The 21,529-nt window shown below is 34.6% G+C and overlaps 5 protein-coding genes across 6 annotated transcripts; 2 read left to right on the plus strand and 3 right to left on the minus strand.

The window, feature by feature from the left end:
* Positions 1-391: 391 nt before the first annotated feature.
* On the minus strand, positions 392-2,756 carry LOC101215800 (putative pectinesterase 11). The gene is made up of 4 exons (XM_004152727.3): positions 2,190-2,756; positions 1,191-1,379; positions 873-1,108; positions 392-788 (listed from the first exon to the last, which is right to left on the minus strand). Exons 1-4 carry the CDS (start codon positions 2,556-2,558, stop codon positions 599-601), a joined length of 984 nt encoding a protein of 327 aa, XP_004152775.1. The 5' UTR covers positions 2,559-2,756; the 3' UTR covers positions 392-598.
* A 2,237-nt stretch (positions 2,757-4,993) lies between these two features.
* On the minus strand, positions 4,994-7,869 carry LOC105434647 (flocculation protein FLO11). The gene has a single exon (XM_011651329.2). It carries the CDS (start codon positions 7,580-7,582, stop codon positions 5,213-5,215), a length of 2,370 nt encoding a protein of 789 aa, XP_011649631.1. The 5' UTR covers positions 7,583-7,869; the 3' UTR covers positions 4,994-5,212.
* LOC101215323 (CBS domain-containing protein CBSX3, mitochondrial) lies at positions 5,686-10,805 on the plus strand. Its single transcript, XM_031881013.1, has 8 exons — positions 5,686-5,709; positions 7,863-7,974; positions 8,891-8,922; positions 9,032-9,302; positions 9,388-9,466; positions 10,013-10,086; positions 10,170-10,230; positions 10,362-10,805. Exons 4-8 carry the CDS (start codon positions 9,039-9,041, stop codon positions 10,502-10,504), a joined length of 621 nt encoding a protein of 206 aa, XP_031736873.1. The 5' UTR covers positions 5,686-5,709; positions 7,863-7,974; positions 8,891-8,922; positions 9,032-9,038; the 3' UTR covers positions 10,505-10,805.
* LOC101215563 lies at positions 9,732-14,836 on the minus strand. 2 transcript variants are annotated; one of them, XM_031881012.1, is made up of 5 exons: positions 14,433-14,836; positions 12,769-13,903; positions 10,900-12,145; positions 10,271-10,382; positions 9,732-10,017 (listed from the first exon to the last, which is right to left on the minus strand). In XM_031881012.1, the coding sequence occupies exons 2-3, from the start codon at positions 13,873-13,875 to the stop codon at positions 11,099-11,101; spliced, it is 2,154 nt and encodes a 717-aa protein (XP_031736872.1). In that variant the 5' UTR covers positions 13,876-13,903; positions 14,433-14,836; the 3' UTR covers positions 9,732-10,017; positions 10,271-10,382; positions 10,900-11,098. The 2 variants fall into 2 exon arrangements, with proteins under 2 accessions (XP_031736872.1, XP_004152774.1); XM_004152726.3 differs by having other exon boundaries at positions 9,770-10,382.
* A 742-nt stretch (positions 14,837-15,578) lies between these two features.
* On the plus strand, positions 15,579-21,149 carry LOC101214840 (gamma carbonic anhydrase 1, mitochondrial). The gene is made up of 5 exons (XM_004152640.3): positions 15,579-15,857; positions 16,519-16,662; positions 19,285-19,410; positions 19,740-19,891; positions 20,486-21,149. The coding sequence occupies exons 1-5, from the start codon at positions 15,743-15,745 to the stop codon at positions 20,768-20,770; spliced, it is 822 nt and encodes a 273-aa protein (XP_004152688.1). The 5' UTR covers positions 15,579-15,742; the 3' UTR covers positions 20,771-21,149.
* The last annotated feature ends 380 nt before the right edge of the window (positions 21,150-21,529 follow it).

Raw genomic sequence — 21,529 nt, forward strand, 5'->3', positions numbered from 1 at the left:
TGGCTCATGGCAAGCCTCACATATTAGAGATATCCTGATGTTCTACATTGGAAAAAATTATAAGTCAGAAAGTGAGTTTATGGACCCGAGTTTCGTAAGAGACGAACAAAAGTGGTTAGTTAGAGTGGTGGATAGTCTTGCCTCTGGTGGAATCGAACAAGTAGATTCAAATGATTGTTTTCTTCTTTAATTAGATATCTAAAATGCTTATGTTTTCATTAAATAATAAAAGAAAAACAACTAATGACTGACTAATTGCATTTTTTCTTTCTCCATTAATTCTTTCTCTATTTTCAGGTGAGTGTTATTGTGTTAAGCTTTGAAAGTGACCGTCGTTGAGTTACACAATTTATATATCTACTTAGGTCGAGTAGAATCGAAAGGAATTAACTTTCAAGAAAATCATCTTCTCACTCTAATTAATTTTGTAGTTTGATGACAAATAACAAATACGAATGAATCGAAAATAAACCAAACTTTATGTTTGAGTAAATGTACATCAAAGAATCGTGAAATATAATTAATATTATGAACAGATTTATTAGTGTTTAGATACATAAGAGGAAAATAATAAAGAATGTTTGCAATTATATGGTAATTAGGGATGTGAAGAGAAGGCTCTCTTGAAACGATTCGGCACCGGCCTGAGCCAATCAGCAGCACCAATGAAGGATTTAGTGAAAAATGGTGCAGCATCTTGGGCAGTCATGTTAGTAAATGACCACGATACCCTTCTCGAAGTATTTGCTCCTTTTCCATAACATTTGTATTGCCCATAGTAAACCGTACTGCCAAAATATAATTCAATTAGCTTAAGTTGTGATTTAGAAAAGTATAAAATAGTTTTACTTAATTAATAAAATAAGTAAAACCTTTGTTTGGATGGGTCTTGCCAATTATCCCAACCCTCCGGGAGAATAACGTCCGACATGAAAGTGAATCCAAACACGACTCTAGAGAATGCTCCCCACGGCCTTCCTAAAACCGCCGAGTTTATTCCCGTGATCTTACACCCCATGAATACGAACCCTGTATTCTCCGATGGTGATTCTCTCCGTTGGGCTGTGATTGTCCCGACGTCCTCCGAAACTGACCGTAGGTGGCAATTCTACAAAAGCCCAATAGGCCCATTTTAACATATGTACATAAAATTATGTATTGATTTGACTTAAACGTAAATTCGAACTAACCTCGAACAATGAAGCTGCGTTTCCACATATGAAATCGGTGGCTCCTTGGATGTAACAACTTTTGTAGTAATGACGACCAATGTCATCTAGGAGAGTGTCTTGATGGCCTAAAAATCTACATGCTGTAAATGATACTCTATCTCCAGATACTCGTAAGGCCACTGCTTGTGCACCCGGCCCGTATCCATTCTTCAACCCACCAATCAATTAAATTAAATAATAAGTTAATCAAACTTTTCTCTTAATTATACCCAATAAATAAAATCTTAAAATCTTATGTTTATGTTTATTTCTTTTGTTTTTATTAATAGTTATGTATATATGTTAATCAGAACATTACTTTGGTTGTTAGAAACTAAAAAAAAAAAGTGTTGTATAAGTTTAGAAAAATGTTAGAATTGTTGTAATTTATATATATATAGAGGAAAGCAAATTCATAATTTATTGAGTTTATAGTAAATTACTGGATGCTGGTGATGTCAAACCATAAAAGTTTTTAATTACATTTTTATTTTTATTTTTATTCTTAAATTTCAAAATATGATATTTTTTTATTGTTGGATTTTGAAAAGTTGATTTTGTTTCTAAGTTTAAAAAGTTAAATATTTTATTTTCATTTTTTTTTATCCATACTTATCTTGAGTGTATGACCTTATATTTCAACAAAGTAATTAAAATTATTTACGAGGGTGAAAAGTTAAATTTAATGGTAATGAAAGACTTAGAAATAATAATAATAATTTTAGTTATAATTCATTTAAATTAAAAACTATCTCCCCCTTGTTTTTCTTAAATAAAAAAATGTAAACGTAAATTTCAAAAACAACCAAAACCAACACAAAAGCTCAAAACTCTCACCCGCAAAAATGGTAAGATTTTCAAAATTTAGAAACACAATAATGTCGTTGTTCTTATTATTTATTGTTTTCATGTATTAAGATAACCGAAATAGATTCGAAGATGAATATTATATGTTTTTCTCTTGTAGAAATTAGAAACCTGAATTGTGAGATATCGTCCAACGAAATCAGAGGCCAAAACTGCAAGAGTTGCAGAATTATAAGTATTCTTGCTATCATTCCAACTGATGATCGTATCCACCGCTCTTCTTCCACTTATAGTAATGAACGGTTTATTCGCCGGAACCACCACCTTCTCTCTATAAATCCCCGCCTTCACCGAAATAAACACTTCCTCCTTGTTATTTATCGGCACTGCATCAATCGCCTGTTGAATCTTCGTAAAGTTCCCCTTCCCAGATTGATCCACGGTTATCAAAACCGCCGTAGTTACCGCCGCTGCCGTAACCTCTGCCACTAAGACCGCCGCAATAACACTAATAGCAAGTAAAAAACTCGGACGAGACATTTTTGTTTAAGGAATATAATTAAATGATGAGATGGATGGGGTGAGGAATAATTGGAGTGAGTTTTATAAGAAAATTTTGAAATATTGAACGCGTTGAGGAGGAAATTTGAAGAGAGAGTTGCTGTTCATTGAAGCGACGGCGGCGGCGGAGTGAAATTGAAAAACGGAGAGGGAGAAGGAAAAGGAAGAGTGAGTTTGTGGGATTTGGAGGAAAAATTGATTGATATTTAAGGGTAGAAAGGTAAAAAGGGTGATTAAGAATGTGACGTACACGGTTTCCTCGAGGATTAGTATTATATGGAAGGTAATGCCATTCCATACCTGCTTCTGTTATTCGTTTAATTTCTCATTGACTTTTCTTTTTCTTCTTTTCATACTCTAATTATCTTTCATTTTCATTATTTTATAAATATAACCAAATACCAAAATATTTCCCGTCCCTTTCATAAAATTGAGAAAGCATCAAGTCGACTATTTTTCAAACAGTTCTTTGTCATTTCTTTCATTTTCTTGGTGTCAATTAATTGTATGTTGATAGAGCATTAATCGCGTGTTGACGGAGGCACAAGACATTAATCACTTATTGACGAAACTTTCTTTTTTTGTATTTTTTATTGTATAACTGTGAATTTTTCTATTTTCAAAAGTAGCAAATTTTACAAAATATTTACAATCCAAAATTTTAATTTATTTTGCTATTTTTAAAAAATGTTTATTTTCGAAATTAATATATACAATATAAATATTTTATCGTTTAAGACCTCTAATAAAAATATATTACTATACCTTTGGGTTTCGTTTTTATTTAGCCACAAAATTTTAAGATCAAACATAACTAAATGTATATATTTTTCCGTTATTTTATATAATAGTTATTTTTTGTAGTTATTATTGATTAAGTACGTTTGTGCATGCATGAGTTTGGCTTATGTCATCTAATATGAATAGGTTTCATAATATGTTCGGTGAATTATTCTACCACATTGTTAGATTGTACTCGATATCATTAATAGATTTTGACTTGTTAAGGTGATAATTTATGAGTGACATGCTAAAGTTGTAATGAGATCATTTGATTCTTTTCATTTAGTCGGATTAGGTCATCTGGCTAGGGTTCGTAACACATGGATTATTGAGAAAGACACGTGGAAGATTACTCTATTAATACTATGTGTTGTTTTGCATTAATTAATAATGTTAGATGCTAGAAGAAAGAAAGAATGTAATATAGATTTTATTTAATTAAAAGAAATGAAATTGGTTTATATTTGTAATTAGGATTTGAAAAGGGATTATTAAGTAACAAATCTTTCTTTTCAACTATTTTTTCCATTTGTTTCTGAATTTTAAAATGAATTTGTTGAATGATACTATTAAAAAAATAAGGAGTGAAATTTCAACTCTTCAAATTCTTATAATCTTAGTTGGCCATTCTTCAAAAACACTTCTTTGAAGAAGAGTGTCATTCTACCTACTTCAATTTTATTTGTTATTAAATTATAACCTTTTTTTTTTTTTTTTTTGTGAGAAATCACATTCTTCAAATGTAAATTTTCTTATTTATTACAAATTTTAAATAAAAACATAATGTTCATATTTTACATTATCTTTTTCTTCAAAGTTTGAAAGAATGCAAGGGCTTGCTTGCAATGCTAATTCATGAGCCTCACCATTTAGGCTCGTGTCAATTGGGTCTTAACAGTTGGGTTTGTGTCAATTGGGTCTGTTTTCTTCGCCAATTCAAGCCCATTGATGAGATAGTTGTGAATATAGTCGTTTGATTCAAAATAATTAAATATATAACAATGTTTTTAAAAAATGCAAATATAACAAAATCTGTGAAAATGGATAGAAATGTTAATAGAAATATATCACTTTGTTATATTTATAATTTTTTAAAAATATTCCTACATACTTAATAATTATTCTAAAATTGCTACTAATTATAATTATTCTTGTTTCCATTATATTTTGTCGGAATATAATTTTATGTTTGTTATTGTCTAGAAGTCTTAGACGCTTTTTCTCTACCTAAGTCTCTAAGCCTTAGAAATTTTATTTTTACCCTTGAGTTTCAAATACCCCTTTTTATTTCACTACTAAAAATTTAAAAAACATTAACGATTAAATCACCTTAATTTTTCTAACAAGTGGAAAAATCTTTTTGGGTTTAGTTTTCATTCCGTCTTATAAGTTTGAAAATTGATTAAAATATCATTTTGGAGTCGATCTAAATATTAACCATTGTATTTTTAAATATTTAACTGGGTGTACTTTTACTAAATCTTAAATTTAGTATCACAACAATATTTTTTTTTTTATTGAAATTCAATATTTTTTTTTATTGAAATTGATTAATTAATCACGACAAAATCAACAAAAATATATAAGCAAATATAGTATAAACTAATTTAAGATTTATTGAAAGTTAAATTGAAAAATGAAAGTTAATTTAAATTTGAAAACATTGATGGCGGGTTCGTCAAATATTTGTAAACTTGAAGCTGATTTGCATGGAAAATTTCAGTTCTTATTACAATTTACAATCAAATGTCCATCAAATTTGAACATTTATCGCTCCCAACTTCCAAATTCTTCATATACACAAACCTTCTCAAATTTCTTTTCTGTATTTGGATATTTCTCCATTGTTATTAATACAGAGTTTCAACCTCTTTTCCTTTGCTACTACCACTGTAGCGGCAGCCATGGGGTTGGAGCTTTCCTGGATTCTCGTCCTCAGAATCACTTGACTCCATTAAAAGCCCTTCCAGGCATCTTCGTCTTATTCTGGGGTCATACGTAACCTTCTCGGCAGGTGTCGCTATGTATTTTGATTTTCTAGTATGATGATCAGACTCTAATTCATCTTGACAATTTGTTGGTTCTCCTGGGAATTTCAACTTGATTCCTGGATTATTTTCGGTAAATGAGGTGTTGAACGTGATTGAGTTGTTGATACCTTGTACATTGAGGTTGATGTATAATTCCAGGGGTGGTGGATCTGGATTCTCTTCTGTTGTTGAATCTTTCGCTGTTTCGTTGTTTGAATTTTCTTTGATGTCTGTGGAACTTTCAGGGCTTTGATCTGGATTACTTTTGTAATGATGGTTGACGTGGATTGAGCTTTCGCTTTTGGCTTCGTCGGAGAGTAAGTGCATTGATGTTCCTTTGTTATCGCCGATCATTGTTGTGAGACTCTTTGGATTTTCTTCATCTGAATATTTGATGTTTAGTTTGTTAAAAGCTTTGGATAGGTCTTCCATGGATTCGTCTTGTTGTGTGTTATTTTCTGGTTCAAATGATGAACGACTTTTGGAAGATGTGATTAATGTGCTTCTAGATGCTTTGGTTTGAAATGCATTGGTTGTCTTTGCCCCATCTTCCTTAGTTTCTTTTGACTCTGTTTGTGATTCTAGAGAGGAATCTAAGCCCTTTTCTATGGCTTGATCAGATTGTGTGGGGTTTTCAGAAGAGTCCTTGTACGAATGAGGATTGGAAGTGTTCTTAGAAGCAAGCTCTTCCTTATTTTCGTTCTTGGATGTCAGCTCTTCCTTGGTTTCATGCTGAGTTTTTGATTCTTCCAATTCCACTGGTTTCACGTTTGGTTTCGGGGACTTCTTTGATTCGGCTTGTATCTGACTTTCTCCACTTGTAGGTATAGCTTTTGGGGATGGATTTGCGGGATCGGAAAGGATTCTATCTGTTGTTTGGTCTCCAATGGATGCAGTAGGTTCAATAGGCTGTTGTGAGGTTGATTGTGCAGTAGGTTTTCTAGACAAATGAGATGGAGACTGAACCCGGAAGGTTTTTTCTGATGGTGGTTGTAGAGAATTTTCTTGAGATGGCGACCGTGGCGGCATAGAAGAATCTTGAGATGGAAATTTTAACTTAGAAGATGATGAAGGCTGAGAATCAGCTTTAAATCTTGATTGCGATAATGATGGTTTTAAATTTGGATGGTGTTGAATTCCAATGGTTGCAGGAGATTCAGTAGGCTGTTGTGTTGTTGATTGTGCAGTAGATTTTCTGGACGAATGAGATGGAGATTGAACCCGAGAGGTTTTAACCGATGGTTGTTGTCGGGAAATTTCATGAGATGGCGACCGTGGTGGCGTAGAAAAATCTTGAGATGGAAATGTTGATCTTGAAGACGGTGAAGGGTGAGAATCAGCTTTAAATCTTGATTGTGATGGCTGTTTTGAATTTGGATGGCTTTGAATTCGAATGGTTGCAGGAGACTCAACAGGTTGTTTTGATGTTGATTGTGTAGTGGGTTTTCTGGACAAATTAGATGGAGACTGAACCCGAGAGGTTTTTTCCGATGATTGTTGTCGAGAATCTTCTTGAGATAGCGACTGTGCCGGCAGAGACGGATCTCGAGATGGAAGTGCTGACCTTGAAGACGATGAAGGCTGAGAATCAGCTTTAACTTTTAATTGTGAAGTTGGTTTTGAATTTGGATGCTTTTTATTGGATGTTTGAGATGATGAAGACGACGCCTTTGAAGCAATCCGAGGAGGTGTAGCTGCAACTGTTGCAGGCGATGAAGGCTTTGAAGAAGCATCCTTTGAAGGGGAGAAAACTTTGCCTGCTGGTGATGACGGCTTTGAACTATCCTGAGACTGGGATCCCTTGCCTGATGTTGAAGGCTTGTCGGAAGCAACTGAAAATTGAGGAATTGCTTTCGATGATGATGAAGGCTTGGAAGCTGCTCGAGACCGGTTTTTGGCTCGAGTTGTTGATGGCTGAGAATGAACTTTGCCTGCCTTGTGAGATTTTGAAGGCGGCATAGTTTCACTTCTTTCAGCTGCCTGAGCTGTTGCTAGAGGAGGTTCTTCTGGTTTTGTCTCAGGAGACTGATCTGGTTGGTGTCGAATATTCGGCACAGTATCGGCTGCAGAAGCAGAACCTTCGGATTCATCTGTAGGCCCAAAACTCCGTTCTGGCGACTCATTTGCAGAACGAGAAGAAGCTTTTAACGATTGCCAAGGAAGTAGAATGCGCAATTGTGAAAGTGACATAACAGACAATAAAGGAATGCTGGGGTTTATCAATGAAGTTATCCTATCCAAAGCAATATATAATTTGGCATTGGATACTTTGGAAACATGCCAACTTTTGCACTAGCTTTTCCTTCAGAACTTCCTTCTTTAGCTTTCTTTTACCTTTCTGTTCAAAAAGGAATATAGGATGGATGGTTTTGCCTTCTCAAATAAGATATTTCCTTCTTAAATGAGCGAAAACATCATATTCAATCCTAAAGTTTACAGTTGCATTTACCTTTGATTTTCAATTGCGTAGGGATGACAACGAGACGAGGAAAATTTGTCCGCATTTTCTAACCAGACTGAAGACTTTCGTTTTGGTTCGTGCTGGATCTCGACAAGGCATTGCTCCAAAAACCTTACCATCCGTAAGTCTACTTTCTTTCTTTACCCCCCTACCAAGTAAAGAAGAAGGAATCCCCTTTTCCTTGGAGGCATTACACTTTTTGTGGTAAAATCAAAATGAATTGGCTTAAGACTTAAGATGTACATAGAGAAGCAAAGGCTTTTGTGCCTAAAAGAAAAGGGGGATTTGGTTTGGATAGAGAAGATCGGAAGAAAGTTTTGGAAATGCAAAAGAAAACATGACTCTTTAAGTTTAGATGGCACAAGAATATATTCCACATTTGAGAAAATATAATTCTAAACATTTGGTATCTTTTAAGATTTTTTTAGTAATAATATTGTTTTTAAAAATGAAAATACTAATAATTTTTTTATTTTAAAACATAATTTTAAATTACAAGTAACATATACTATTGCTTCTATTTTTTTACTGTTTATAATTCATTCACTTTTTTTATATACATATTTATCTCTCATGTTTCTTTGTTAGAAAATTAAAATCAGAATCAATACATTTTTAGGCTTTTATGCTTTTATGTATTAAGCATTCATACCTCTTACCCATTCCAAATAGCGTTTTTTGATGAAAACATTATGAAGAAAGCAAAAAAAAAAAAAAAAAAAGGGTGCAATAACTCCACCCAAAATCAACCCAAGGATCAATATCGGTGGACGCTATATCCCAAGCCACATGTAATATTTTTTTCCTGTTCTTCATTTTGATAATTGAAGCAAAGAATATGTTTACTAATCGCAATGTTAATTGAAAAGTAGTTTCTTGATGAAATCAATTAGGATCAATAATGATTGCAAAGACATTCTTGTAAAGCAAAGAATAGTGTGCACTAATCAAATTAGTTTCATAATGAGATGAACGATAATTACAAGTTATTCTTGTTTATCCTATTTCAAAATGTTCGTGCGTTCATCTTCAAACAGAGCTTCCTATCACAGTCCAATCCAGATCCTAGGTCAATTATCGTACTAATCTTCACAAAGTTTTTCAATTGTAATAGAAACGACCAAATGAAAATTTATTCAAATTAACTAATGATTTCCTTTCAAACTTTTGATGAACAGATCTAAAATGCAGGGGGTCATGAGAGCAGTACGATCATGGCAAGAGACGTTAAAGAAGATCACGGTCATGCAACATTCGTATAGAAGAGAGATGAGTAAAGTGAAAAATATCTTGGAAGGATTGGAACTAGAAGGTGGTTCATCTTCCTCACTGAAAAGTTTGGAGAATATTACTGTCAGAGAGATCGTTTCGAAAAAGGGAGAAGGAGGTATTGGCTCCTCCTGGATATCCTGTAGGGCAGAGGATACTGCAATTGACGCTGTGCAAAATGTAGGGAGTTTTGTTTGGTTTTTGCCATTTTCAAAAGCAGGAATGTTTTTTCCTTGGAAGAATGAGGACTTCTTCTTTGTTGCAGATGGCTAGACATAACATTGGATCTTTGGTGGTGATGAAGTCTGAAGGAGAAAACATAGCTGGGATTGTTACAGAACGAGGTAAACCTAAAGGCTACCCTGATGGATAATAATTGTTTTTTTCCTCTCAAACTTATTTCAATGTATTATTACTTTCTTAAATTTGAAAAAAAAATTGTTTGGTCCTAGGATTTCAAAATGTTAGGTGTTTGGAGTAAGGTGTAAAATAGTAAGGAGTAAGGTTATAAATTCCTAGACCTCACTGTTGATTTGATAAGATATAATTAAATTGATAGTTCTTATAAATTAATAAACAAACATTAACACTAAAAACTTAAGGCAAGTATTAAGTGAGAAATCAATGTAAGTTTAAATAATCCAACCTAAGGATCAAATAGAAACAAAACTCAAATTTAAGGGTAAAATTGTAACATTAAACCTACAGATAAATTGAAAATGAACTCAAACCTTAAAATTAAAGTGGGGTAAGTACGTAGCATTTTGAAACCTAAAGATCCAAGGGTAGTTTTTCGGGGAAGGAAAAGGAAGAAAGTAGGTTCTCCTTTGAGCTCTATTCCATGAATATCATCAACTTGGTGACTGCTGATTTCTGATGATCCTAAGCAGACTACCTGAAGAAAATAATAGCAGATGGGAGATCTCCCATATACACAAAAGTTGGAGAAATAATGACTCATGAGGTTATTTTCTGTCTTCCCTTGGCTACAAAACCAGTTTACAAACAACAGTTCTCAAGCATACATTTTTATTTTTCCATCAACAGGACAAACTAGTAACCATAACGTCGGACACGAACATCCTTAAAGCAATGCAGCTTATGACAGGTAAATACTAAATGTAGTTTAATTTAGATTCTGAAATTACCATTACAAAAAGGGAAGTCAGCTCCTTCTTCAGCTGCATCAACGATCATCCAAGAGGAGAATAATCCAGTTGAAGTTTTTGGCATTTGCAGAGAATCACATAAGACATATTCCTGTGATAGATGGAAAACTAGTTGGCATGATTTCTATTGTAGATGTTGCCAGAGCAGTTGTAAAGCAGCAAAATGGGGAACTTGAGCAACTAAACAACTATATAAAAGGAGAATATTATTAAAACTCAAATCTAAGAATCAGAAAATACACAATTCATGCAACAGAAACACTCTTTATTGAGAGACAGCCCGACAATGGATACCATGTAAAAGCAAAAGAAGGAAAAAGATTTAAAAGAAGTCAAAGCATAGTGTGAAATCTTTATATTTTATTTTATTTTATTTTTATATATATGTGAGTATGCACACGACCCTAAAATATTGGTTAGCCAGGAAACTCGCAAGAGGTAGGTGACTGGATTAAATCCGTTCCCTCCAGGTCCTTATTTAGTGGTCAATGAATAATAGTTTTTTTTCCATGTATTCTTATCTTATTAACTTCATGAAAAATACTACTCGTAAGGTATATGCAACCAAGAATATAGCATGGTTAAAGAAAACTAGAGAGGGGTTTAACCTATAATCAGTTGGGGGAAATAACAATTCCTCACAAAGCAATGCTGAGATGCCAATTATTTCCATAGAGATCCCATACCATCCTACAAAATCTTTCTAGCCACTAGCTTTGCACAGAATTCAAGTTGATGGTAAAATATTCACATTTCCGCCAGCAGCAATGAATTGTCGATAAATTTATGAACTATCAAAAAATCATCTCAAGGTAGTCTTTTGCCACGAAGAGCTTGAGAAGTCCTCAGAGCCATTTGAAGAGGTTGGGAAGCAATAAAACCCTGGGCCTCCATAACACCCTCCATCCTTTTAGCATCCTGCAAAAAGCCACCTGCTACAAGTCCATTTATGATCCTTTCAAAATCATCATGTCCCAACTCCTGCTTTTTAGCTTCCAAGATCTTCAGAGCTTGCAGCGCCTTTTTCTCAATCCCAGCTCTTGAGTACATATCACATAGGCTAATACGAACCTTAATGGGGAGATAGTGACCCTGTGCGCCAATCTTGGCTAATACCTGCTCGGCTTCTTCAACCAGCTGCAACTTACCCAACCAATCTACAAGAACAGCATAAGTTGCAAGCCCAGGCTCAAAGCCATCCTTTTCAAGTTGTAGTAAAAGATCCAAAGCCTTGTCCAACAGATTCTTCTTTTCATAGGCTGCAATCATACTTGCAGTGCACCTGTCATCAGGTGCGTGCCCAAGTTTTATCATGTAGTCAAAATTGTTCCTTGCCTTATCAGGATCGCCAGCTTGCCCATATGCCTCGACGAGCAATGTACATGATTCCAAATTTGGAGAGATGCCAGCAAACTGCATAGTAGCAGCAATTCTTCCAGCGCCACTAACATAACCACATTGGGAAAATGATCTAAGTAATGCCATGTAAATGTCCTGGCTGGGTTTGATGTCCCTTGCTTCCATATCTCTCATCAGTGACTCCCCCAACTTGGGTTGTCCAGCATTTACATATGCCATTATCATGGAATTATATACCTTCTCATCTGGTTGGAAGCCGTGACTCCTCAAGGAATCAAAAGCTTTCTTCGCACTATCAAGATTGCCTGCCTTGCTATACATATGAATCAAATATATGGTTGTCAATATGTCCGGTGCAATGCCCTTCTCATTCATCTTGACAAGAATCCTCTCAGCATCCTCTAGGCGATTCTCTTTAGCATAGACCTCAATAAGCTTAGAGTAGTCACGGATGTTGGTCTGGAAAGACTCTTCACTCAAAAGAAGTTCTGCTACCTTCATTCATAATAAGCAACAAGTTTGAATTAGGGTCTTATTGCTAACATTAAATCGTTCTTTATAATATGCAGTAGAAAAGTTTCATTGATACACACACCCATTGCATAACACCATCAAAAGAGCAGAGGCCAACTTCACGCCAAATATATGACAATCCAAACAAAAGCAACCAAGATCTCATAAAGCAAGCACCAATTCTAACTATTAATACAATGGATAAATGAAATTTCCTCTCCTCTGTTCAGGACACATAAACATTAAGCAATAACAATTAAGAAAAACAACATAAGGTAAGTGGAAAAAGAAAAAAAACGACAACAATCTTCTCCTTCGTTTATACCAATCCTCCGTGGAAAACAGCAGCTTCTACTCCAATAATTGATTGTTAAGCACATATACTAGATCGTTACACAAGTAAAAATTATTTGTTTCTGAAATTAAAAATGTTGATCTGCAAGATATATCTTGATAGGATTCTACATGGTTTGCATTGACAACACAAGTCTATTTAATGTGTGCAACAAGTATATATATAGGGTAACTGAGTGAATTTTGAAACAAACAATCAAAATTGTACTATAACGCAAGGCAAGAGTGGGAAATAAAAGATGCTGTTTTACCTTGAAGTATAAGAATCTATTCTTCTCATTCAACCTATCAAGTAAGGTAATCCAGTCAATCCTAGTGGGTTGAAGAAGCTCTTTCCATTCAGCCAATAATGGAGATGGGTCGTCGTTCTCATTTAACAAAAGAATTTTCTCTGTGACCAGTTTGCACATCCCAGAAATTGGCTTTGGTTCCTGCGGCAATATCAGCTTCTCTGCCACATGTAATTTGTCTGCTAATTCACTCCACTTAGGATCAGATAAATCAAGACCATAAATCTTGTACTTTAACTTCCCTCGCCTTTTGGGAAGAGAAACAGCCTCGGATTTCACCTCAGATGCAGCCTCTGCACCACTTGCAGAATCCTTGTTTTCTTCCTGGGTACGTGCCTCTTTTCTGAGCTGCTCCAGACTCTCGTAAAACTCACTTTCCTCCATTTTCTCACGGGCCCATTTGAACCTAAATTCCCTCAGCATATCCCCTCGAATACCAACTTCCCCAGCAAACCTACACATTTCCTGAACTTCCCTGGACAGGAGAAAACCCTTCATTTTCTCCTTCTTTGTAGCCTTCTTCATATCATCCAAAACCATGTTGCTAACTTCAGTTACCGTCTTCCACAAATCCTCACTTAGGTCCCAATCTGGATTATCAGTTGAAGCCTTTAGCGTCTGCTCAAACCTACCCTTTTCCATTTCAGATACTACTTTTTCCACTATCATCAAAAGCATTGCATTAACTGTTTGCTTATCGTAATCCGGAAATTCTTCAGAAATCTTCTCGCGCATTATCCAAACAAATCTGGATAAGAACTCGTTCATTGATCCATCATCATCCTCAACTTCTGCAGATTCAGGTTTTGGCTCAATTGCTGCATTACTCAACTTGGTTACAGTGAAGTGAATGCACCTACTGAAAAGTGAATTCAATTTGCTGAGCTCAAAATTTCTAGCAGCAAGTGATGAATAATAACCACGGTGTGAATCAAGCAAAGAAAACGAGGGTTTTGTGATGAATATGTGAGTGGCATTTATGTTAGGTGATTGCCGATCCAGTAAGTTGCCATTGATTTTTGAAAAATTCTTCCGTGTTTGACGCAGGAGTAAATGCTTTAAGCTCATCTTTGGTCCCTTGCCTTGTTTGGAACCCCTGGTTGCAAATGAGGAAAAAAAATTGGATTTTCCAAGATTGTAAACAGGAAGGAAACAGGAAAAAAAAAAAAACAAATAAACAAACAACAACAACAAAACCGTTCCCAACAGCAGCTCCCTGTGTCTCAATTCCTTCAATTAAACTCAAACTCAAAGTTAGTTTTCTATCTTGTTTCCCTTGTATTTTGTTGTTCATTTCAATTGATCACGATTGTTTCAACTTTTTCAAATACAGTTATCTTTCAACAAGATTTTCATACCAAACCATATACATCTTTCTTTTCTCTTTGTTTATTGATTCGGATAAGAATGCTAGGCAATTTGTTCCCCATTCATTAATTGATTTAATTCCCTTTTCTTCTTCTAACTTGTGAGGCAAAGATTCTGAGTTTTAAGCTTTCATTAAGACTAGTGGAACGTGGGTTGAACAACAAATCAACCATTGATTTTCTTCTGTGAAGCGTATAAACCAACAAAACCGAGCAAAACAAAAATATATATAAACGCAAAAAATAAAGCATTGGGACCTGAAAAATGAGCTGATGCAGAGCGATCTCACAAACGGAAGTGGTTAGGGGCTGAACCACTGTGTTTCTGAGAAGAAAAAACCAAAGATAATTAACTTAGATTGGTCGGAGGGGCGAGAGAATTAGAAAAGGAGAGGTCACAACAATTTCGTTGGAAGGCGGAGAGTGCTGCGGCAGTGACCGGTGAGGCGGCGGCAGGAACGAACAGCGCGGGGAAGGCAGTGGGTACCAATGGTAATATGGGGGTGACTGAACTGAAGTAGGGTTTAGGAAAAGAGCAACCTTGATGGTTGACGGAATTTTTTTTTAAAAAAAAAACGATCTTTTGCCTACGACGAAATTACAGGAATAAGAGAAATGAAATTACAAAATTATTACGAAATTGTACCCTAAAATTTAAATGATACAAAGTTTGAGAATTTAATAACATTCTAATCTCAACCTCTCTAAATAGGGTTTATTTATTTAAAATTAAAAGATTTAATAGTAAAGAAAAAAAGAGTTAGGTTAACCCTATGTGAACTTAGTGTTAGGTTTTAATTATAAACTTACGTTTGAAAATATCAAATTTACCCTTCAACTTTAATTTTGTCTCAAGTATATATATTTTCCTACCATACTATAAATAGAAAACGAGCCTCATAATCGAGCGGTTAAAAACGATGAAAGGTATTTCTAATGGCATTTGTAAATTTCTAAAATAACAATACTATTGTTATTATTATTCCTTCACATTAACCATCAACATCAATTTCTTCATTATTTCAACATATAAAGAAAAACTACATTATGACAAAAGTGTTAAAAATAATTACAAATTATATTGGATGAATTTTATAATTTTATAATACTTTTTTAGTTAATTTGATCTATTTGGCTATATTCCAAAACATGAAAATAAAATTGGAGAAAAATAATTAAAATCTAGAGCAGCTATAAATGAAACTTAAGTTTGAGAGGGGACGGATATTGTGTCTAATTTTAACAAAAATGATATAATAAAAAGAAAGGGCATATTTGTAAAATACCATCTAATGCACGAATGACGGAGCGTTGATCTGGAGTTGCAGCATGTCCGGAGCCAAATAAAACGCACCGTTCCGAGTGAGTAGATGTCCAAATTGCCCTTCCTTTTGTGGGATATTCTACCCTATTGTGCAATCCCCATTTCTTCCTCGTAGCTTTTACTCAGCCTTCCTCGTTTCCACCATTTTTGAAGCAGATACAAGAAGAAGAAGCCCAAAAGCTTCCAGTGATCTTGGTAGCCTCTGAATAGCGCGAGATCAGAGAGCAAAAGGAAGAAGAAGACGATGGGAACTCTGGGCAAAGCTATTTACACCGTTGGATTTTGGATCCGTGAGACTGGTCAGGCAATCGATCGCCTTGGCTGCCGCCTCCAAGGAAGATATTTCTTCCAAGAACAGCGTAAGCATTGGTTTATTCTTCTTTTTTCTTTTCTGGGTATACCGCGTTTTCTCTAGTATTGGATCTTTCCACCCTTAATTTTGACTGGATCAGCTTGTGGTAATGCTAATTCATGCTGTCTGAATTTGATTGATAAAATACAGCTTATGAGTCGTTCAGGGTGCGTGTGTTTTTAATTTTAACTGAATTGAATAGATATTCGGTACGTCAAGGAGAATATTGATTCTCAGTTTGTGAAATGGCTGAGGTTTCGAGTGTTAGGTTTAGGGATACGTTCATGAATTCTTTTGGGATTTGTATTAGAATTGTTGATTTTTGGTATTTGAAGCAACGTAGGATGAATGCTTCTATGCTTTTCGATGGGGGGTGTCTAATGCGGTCAAACGGTACTTACTGGGTTATTGTGGAATTTTTAATTAAAAATGCTGATGTACTTTGAGAGTGAAGGTTGTAGTGAAATTACTCACTTGGGGATTTCAAAGTGTGATTGTTGATGGCATCGTCAGTGTAACACATTTCTTGTTATACATATTTTGCTTAATTTTCTGTTGTGTCTGGGTTGTTGTTGTGATATATCGATTTGGCTATGACTTATGACTTCCCCTTTCTTGTTCCATCGTCTTGATACCTGATGGTTTAATATGTCCGAGGTTTCTTGCAGTGTCTAGGCATCGCACTCTGATGAATGTATTTGATAAGGCTCCTGTTGTTGACAAGGATGCATTTGTAGCTCCAAGTGCATCCATTATTGGGGACGTTCAAGTTGGACGAGGATCTTCCATTTGGTATGGGTGCGTTTTGAGAGGTAAAATCTACGTGAAGAATCTTGCATTTCTACAGTAATTTCTATTTCTTTCGTCAGCACATTTAACCAGTTTGATACGTGCTATGAAAGTTTTGGACTCTAAAATGTTTGTCCATCTTAAACCTCTTCACACTATTTCTTTAACGGGAAGGTTTTTAAAATTAATGTAATGATAGTTTGTGTTTTTGATGTGATTGGTATTTTTATGCTTTTTTATGAGATTTTTTTAAATTATATTTGTTCTACTTATTAATTAATTGGGATGTTATCCATAGTTTCTATCTATATCCTTTGACATTTCAACTATCATTAGCTCACTTCCATTCCGCAATCTATGCGTTTTCCGTATTGTAGCTTTGTCTTTTCCTGTCAATAAATATCTACGGACTATAGGCACAAGTCTTAACGTATTCTTATTTTCTGATGCCTACCGGCTAGCTCTTGCATTCCCTTTTCACCTTAACCTTTACACTTGATGTTTGGTCACCTTAACCTTTTATTTTTATTTTTTTTACTATATATATCTTATTTGGTAGGATAATTTTTAAGAAGTAGTTTTTTGTTTTAAAACCAAAAAACGAAAATAGTATTTTGTAATGTTTGTATGAAAAATAAATAATAAAAGAACAAGAAAGATATTTTACCAGATTTTTTTTTTTAGAAATCGAAAAGGATGAAAAATAATTTGAAAAGGTCAACATACAAAATCATTATAACCACCTTGAGTTGACCTAGTGGTCATTGAGGCTAGTGAAAATTTGAAGGGACTTAGAAATCATACAAGTTTATTGCTCAGACCATTAGCATAGTAGAGGTGAGTGCAAGCTGACTCCAAATGCTTATGGATTTTAGGAAAAGAGTCTTATTCATTTGAAAAGAAATTGAAAGAAATTCACTCAAACATCTTCGTAAGCTCGTTTGCCAACAAACTTTCCTAATAATTCAACTTTTAAATAAAATTTCTAAATCCTTGCTAAAATTTCAAACTTAGAAAAGCTATATTCTATTAGGGAGGACAGACTGCAGAAGAGAGTATAACTCTATCTGAATGGTAAACATACTTCTAATTATCCATTTTTCCCAATTACATTTCTTTCAAAAGGCCTTTTTTATTCCACTATTCACCTTATTGCATAAGGTTGTAAACATGGTGGATGACTGATTAGAGATTTCATCTTGGGCTGAAACAAATGAGGAAGTCTGTTGGAACATTGGGGTTTGGGGCCACATAATATTGAAGGCACTCTACTCTTCTCTTATGATGGCTAAATGGTCCTAAGAGATAGTGAATTTTTTATTCTCTCAAGTAGGGAATCTGGATTTGGATTTAGTGAATCTCAATATTGAACCTTTTCGTTGCTATCATAGGTTGGCCTAGTGGTAAAAAGTGAGACATGGTCTTACTCACTAGGAGGTCATGGGTTCAATCTATGGTGGTCACCTACCTAAGAATTAATTTCCTACTAGTTTTCTTGACATTCAAATGTTGTAGGGTTAGACGGGTTGTCCTGTGAGATTAGTCAAAGTGCACTTAAACTGGTCCGGATACTCATTGATACAAAAAAAATGTATCAAACCTTATTGTGAAATCCTTATATAAAAACTGAAGTTGTGACTGAGGCGCCATCGTTGTTGCATACAACAGGGTGACTTGATGATTTTTTTGGAATGTATCTCAGTACTAAATTGGATACTGTAGATAGGTTCGGGGAGGCACCAGAATCAAGCTCTCTCCTTCTTGGTGTGTCCTATCACTTGTGCTATGCTACAAACATATAGAAGACTCTCACCATGCATTTTCCTACATTTGGAGGTCTTGGGTTCAGGAATATTTTCCCTTTTCCATGAGGGAAGGAGAGATGCTCTGACAACTAGTTTTTTTGGAGATCTAGGAGTTAGTGAGATTTAATTGTGGCGCTGACTAGTTTTTCGGATCTCTAGGAGTTAGTGAGATTTAATTATGGCGCTGAATCAAAGTATTGTGCTCATTTTCTCCTCTTTTAAGAATTAGAAAAGCTCCCCATAAAAATTTGGAGAAGTTTTGTCATCTCCCTCAGTTTTTGTAGGTTGGGAAGATATCTTATTTTCCCTTTTAGTTCTATTTTTATTATTTATTTATGTATTGTTTTCTTCAATTAAAAGTTTGTTTCAATAGAAAAAATTGTCAACTGTTTTTTATTATTTCGAAGAATAAACTTTGCACGATAGTTTCAGCCATGTTTTAAGAACAGAAAATCATTTTAAACACAATCTTCATAGGACCTCACATTCTCGTGTAGATGTTGTTTGCTGTTATCTTTCATTAACATATGCTCAAATATGTTTTATTTAAGAGTTGTTCATTTTCTGAATACGGATTATCATTTGAACACGATGTTCAAACAACTTCAGTGTCTTGCACATATTATTTTCTCTTGTTTTTTATTGTCTTTTTGTCTTCTTTTTTTTTTTTTTTTGTCCTTTTCTTTTAATTCTCTCATTTAAACGTTTTAAACCAACAATCTGAGTAGCATCACCAAACTTAAATTCAAATAGACATTTATTTATATCTATTAAGCTTGTTAGTCCATGGCATTACTTTTACATTTGCTTATTCCCCAACTTAATAATCTATTTGACCAGGTGATGTGAACAGCATCAGTGTGGGATCTGGAACCAACATACAGGACAACTCCCTTGTGCATGTGGCAAAATCTAATCTAAGTGGAAAGGTTTTACCGACTATCATTGGAGACAATGTCACCATAGGTGTGTATACTGTGACTGTTGTATTAGCTGTAACCTAATATATTCATATCTGATTCTTTTATCCTGGATACTGTGAGCAACCGAGCATGCAGAGGGTTCATCTGAAAGTTTTATTTATCTTTCTTACTTAATAACTGGTCATGGGCTCAATCCATAGTGGCCACCTACCTAGAAATTAATTTCCTACAAATTTTCTTGACACCCTAATATGATAAGGTTAGGCGGGTTGTTCTGTGAGAATATTAGTTGAGGTGCCAGACAGACACGAATATAAAATATACATATATACACACATATATCTTTCTTTGAAGTAAGTTTAAACCTGACAGGTCATAGTGCTGTAATACATGGTTGCACTGTTGAGGATGAGGCTTTTGTTGGCATGGGTGCAACATTGCTTGATGGCGTTGTTGTTGAGAAGAATGCCATGGTAGCTGCTGGAGCTCTTGTGAGGCAGAATACTAAGATCCCCTCTGGAGAGGTATTTATCAAGATCTTTTATTTTTATTTTTTAAAAAGAAAAAAGAAAAGGAAAATGTGAGATATACATCCTAAAGGCAAAGGGACGAGAGGGGTCTACTGCAAAGAAGTTATGAAAAAGAACCTGATCGATCAAGAAACTATTAACATTACAAAGACTTGTTTGTCATCTATCTCTGTCTAAGATTTTTGTTTGTCATCAAACAGGTCTAGCATTCCTTTCTATCTAAATGAACCACAAATGAAGCTCTAATTGCAATTCCAAAATACTCTAGCTTTGTTGTTTAGCCACCAATCCATGAGACTTTTTAGGGCAAACTCTTAGTGTTTCTATCTTCTCTCTTGAGAAAATCCAATTTATACTCTAAAAGAAAATATTTGATTTTAAATCCCAATCTTGACTATCGGAATTATCTATCTCTTTGATCATTTTCCTTTCGTATTGGGACATAATTTGATTCCCCTTGATATTAATCGTCTATGATCTCTTTGTTGAAACATTCTGTTCTGTTCTGAAAACTTGCATTTGCATGGATTTGGGCTTTAGCTTTATGTGGTCATGGGTAGTTAGCCTTACCACAATGTTTATTTGCAGGTATGGGGAGGAAATCCAGCAAAATTCCTCAGAAAGCTCACTGACGAAGAGATAGCTTTCATATCTCAGTCTGCCACCAATTACTTGAACCTTTCACAGGTTCACGCAGCTGAAAATGCAAAGTCCTTTGACGAAATTGAATTCGAGAAGGTGCTCCGCAAGAAGTTTGCTCGCAGGGATGAGGATTATGACTCAATGCTCGGTGTTGTTCGTGAAACACCTCCTGAACTCATCCTTCCCGACAACATCTTACCCGATAAAGATCCCAAGCCTTTGCAGAAATAAAAACAGCCCTTTTGTTGAATCTTGAGTTGTTTAGCTGAAGAGTATTTTGGCATCACGTGCAAAAATACATGAAATCAAAAAAAGTGTGTACTTTCACAATAATATCAATCATCTTCTACTGCAGAATTATGGCTTCCATTTTGGCTGTTGGGACTATTCTTCTGGCAGCTTTTTAGAAATGGTTTTACTGCTCAGGATGGATGAAACTGACTTCATAAAGTAGATTGTAAGTTTGTTCATCTGTATTGAAGAGATCCAATTTTCCTTTTCCCAATCATTTTGTTGATGTGTTAAATTTTTGAAGCATTTGATGTTAAGAAAGACCTTAAAAAGTAATAATCCCGATAGCAGTGTGGAAGCTGCTGAAAATTACTCCCCACTCTACAAGTTCAAGTCCTTTCAATTCTTTGGACATTCACATTATAATTAGGGGACTCTTTGAGTATTTAATGAGCTTGGAAATCACAGATTGGATAGTAGAATGTATTAATGATTTTTAAATAGTTAATGTATAATTAAAGATATTAAGTTCAATTTAACAAAAAAAAATCAATTGAAACATGAGATGGGCTGATTAAAAGTTTGTTGCTAGTATTTGTTTTGCATCTCTGCTTTATAAAGATTAAGATCATTAATTAAAAGTTTATAGACACGTTTTAGTTTGATAATGGACATGAATTTTCACCTAAAAAAAGTTTTTATTTTAATTTTAAAATTGTTTGAATTAAACTTTGCTACAATAAAAGATTAACTTTTCTT

Source organism: Cucumis sativus, chromosome 2 (assembly GCF_000004075.3).
Source record: "Cucumis sativus cultivar 9930 chromosome 2, Cucumber_9930_V3, whole genome shotgun sequence".
Taxonomy (NCBI): domain Eukaryota; kingdom Viridiplantae; phylum Streptophyta; class Magnoliopsida; order Cucurbitales; family Cucurbitaceae; genus Cucumis; species Cucumis sativus.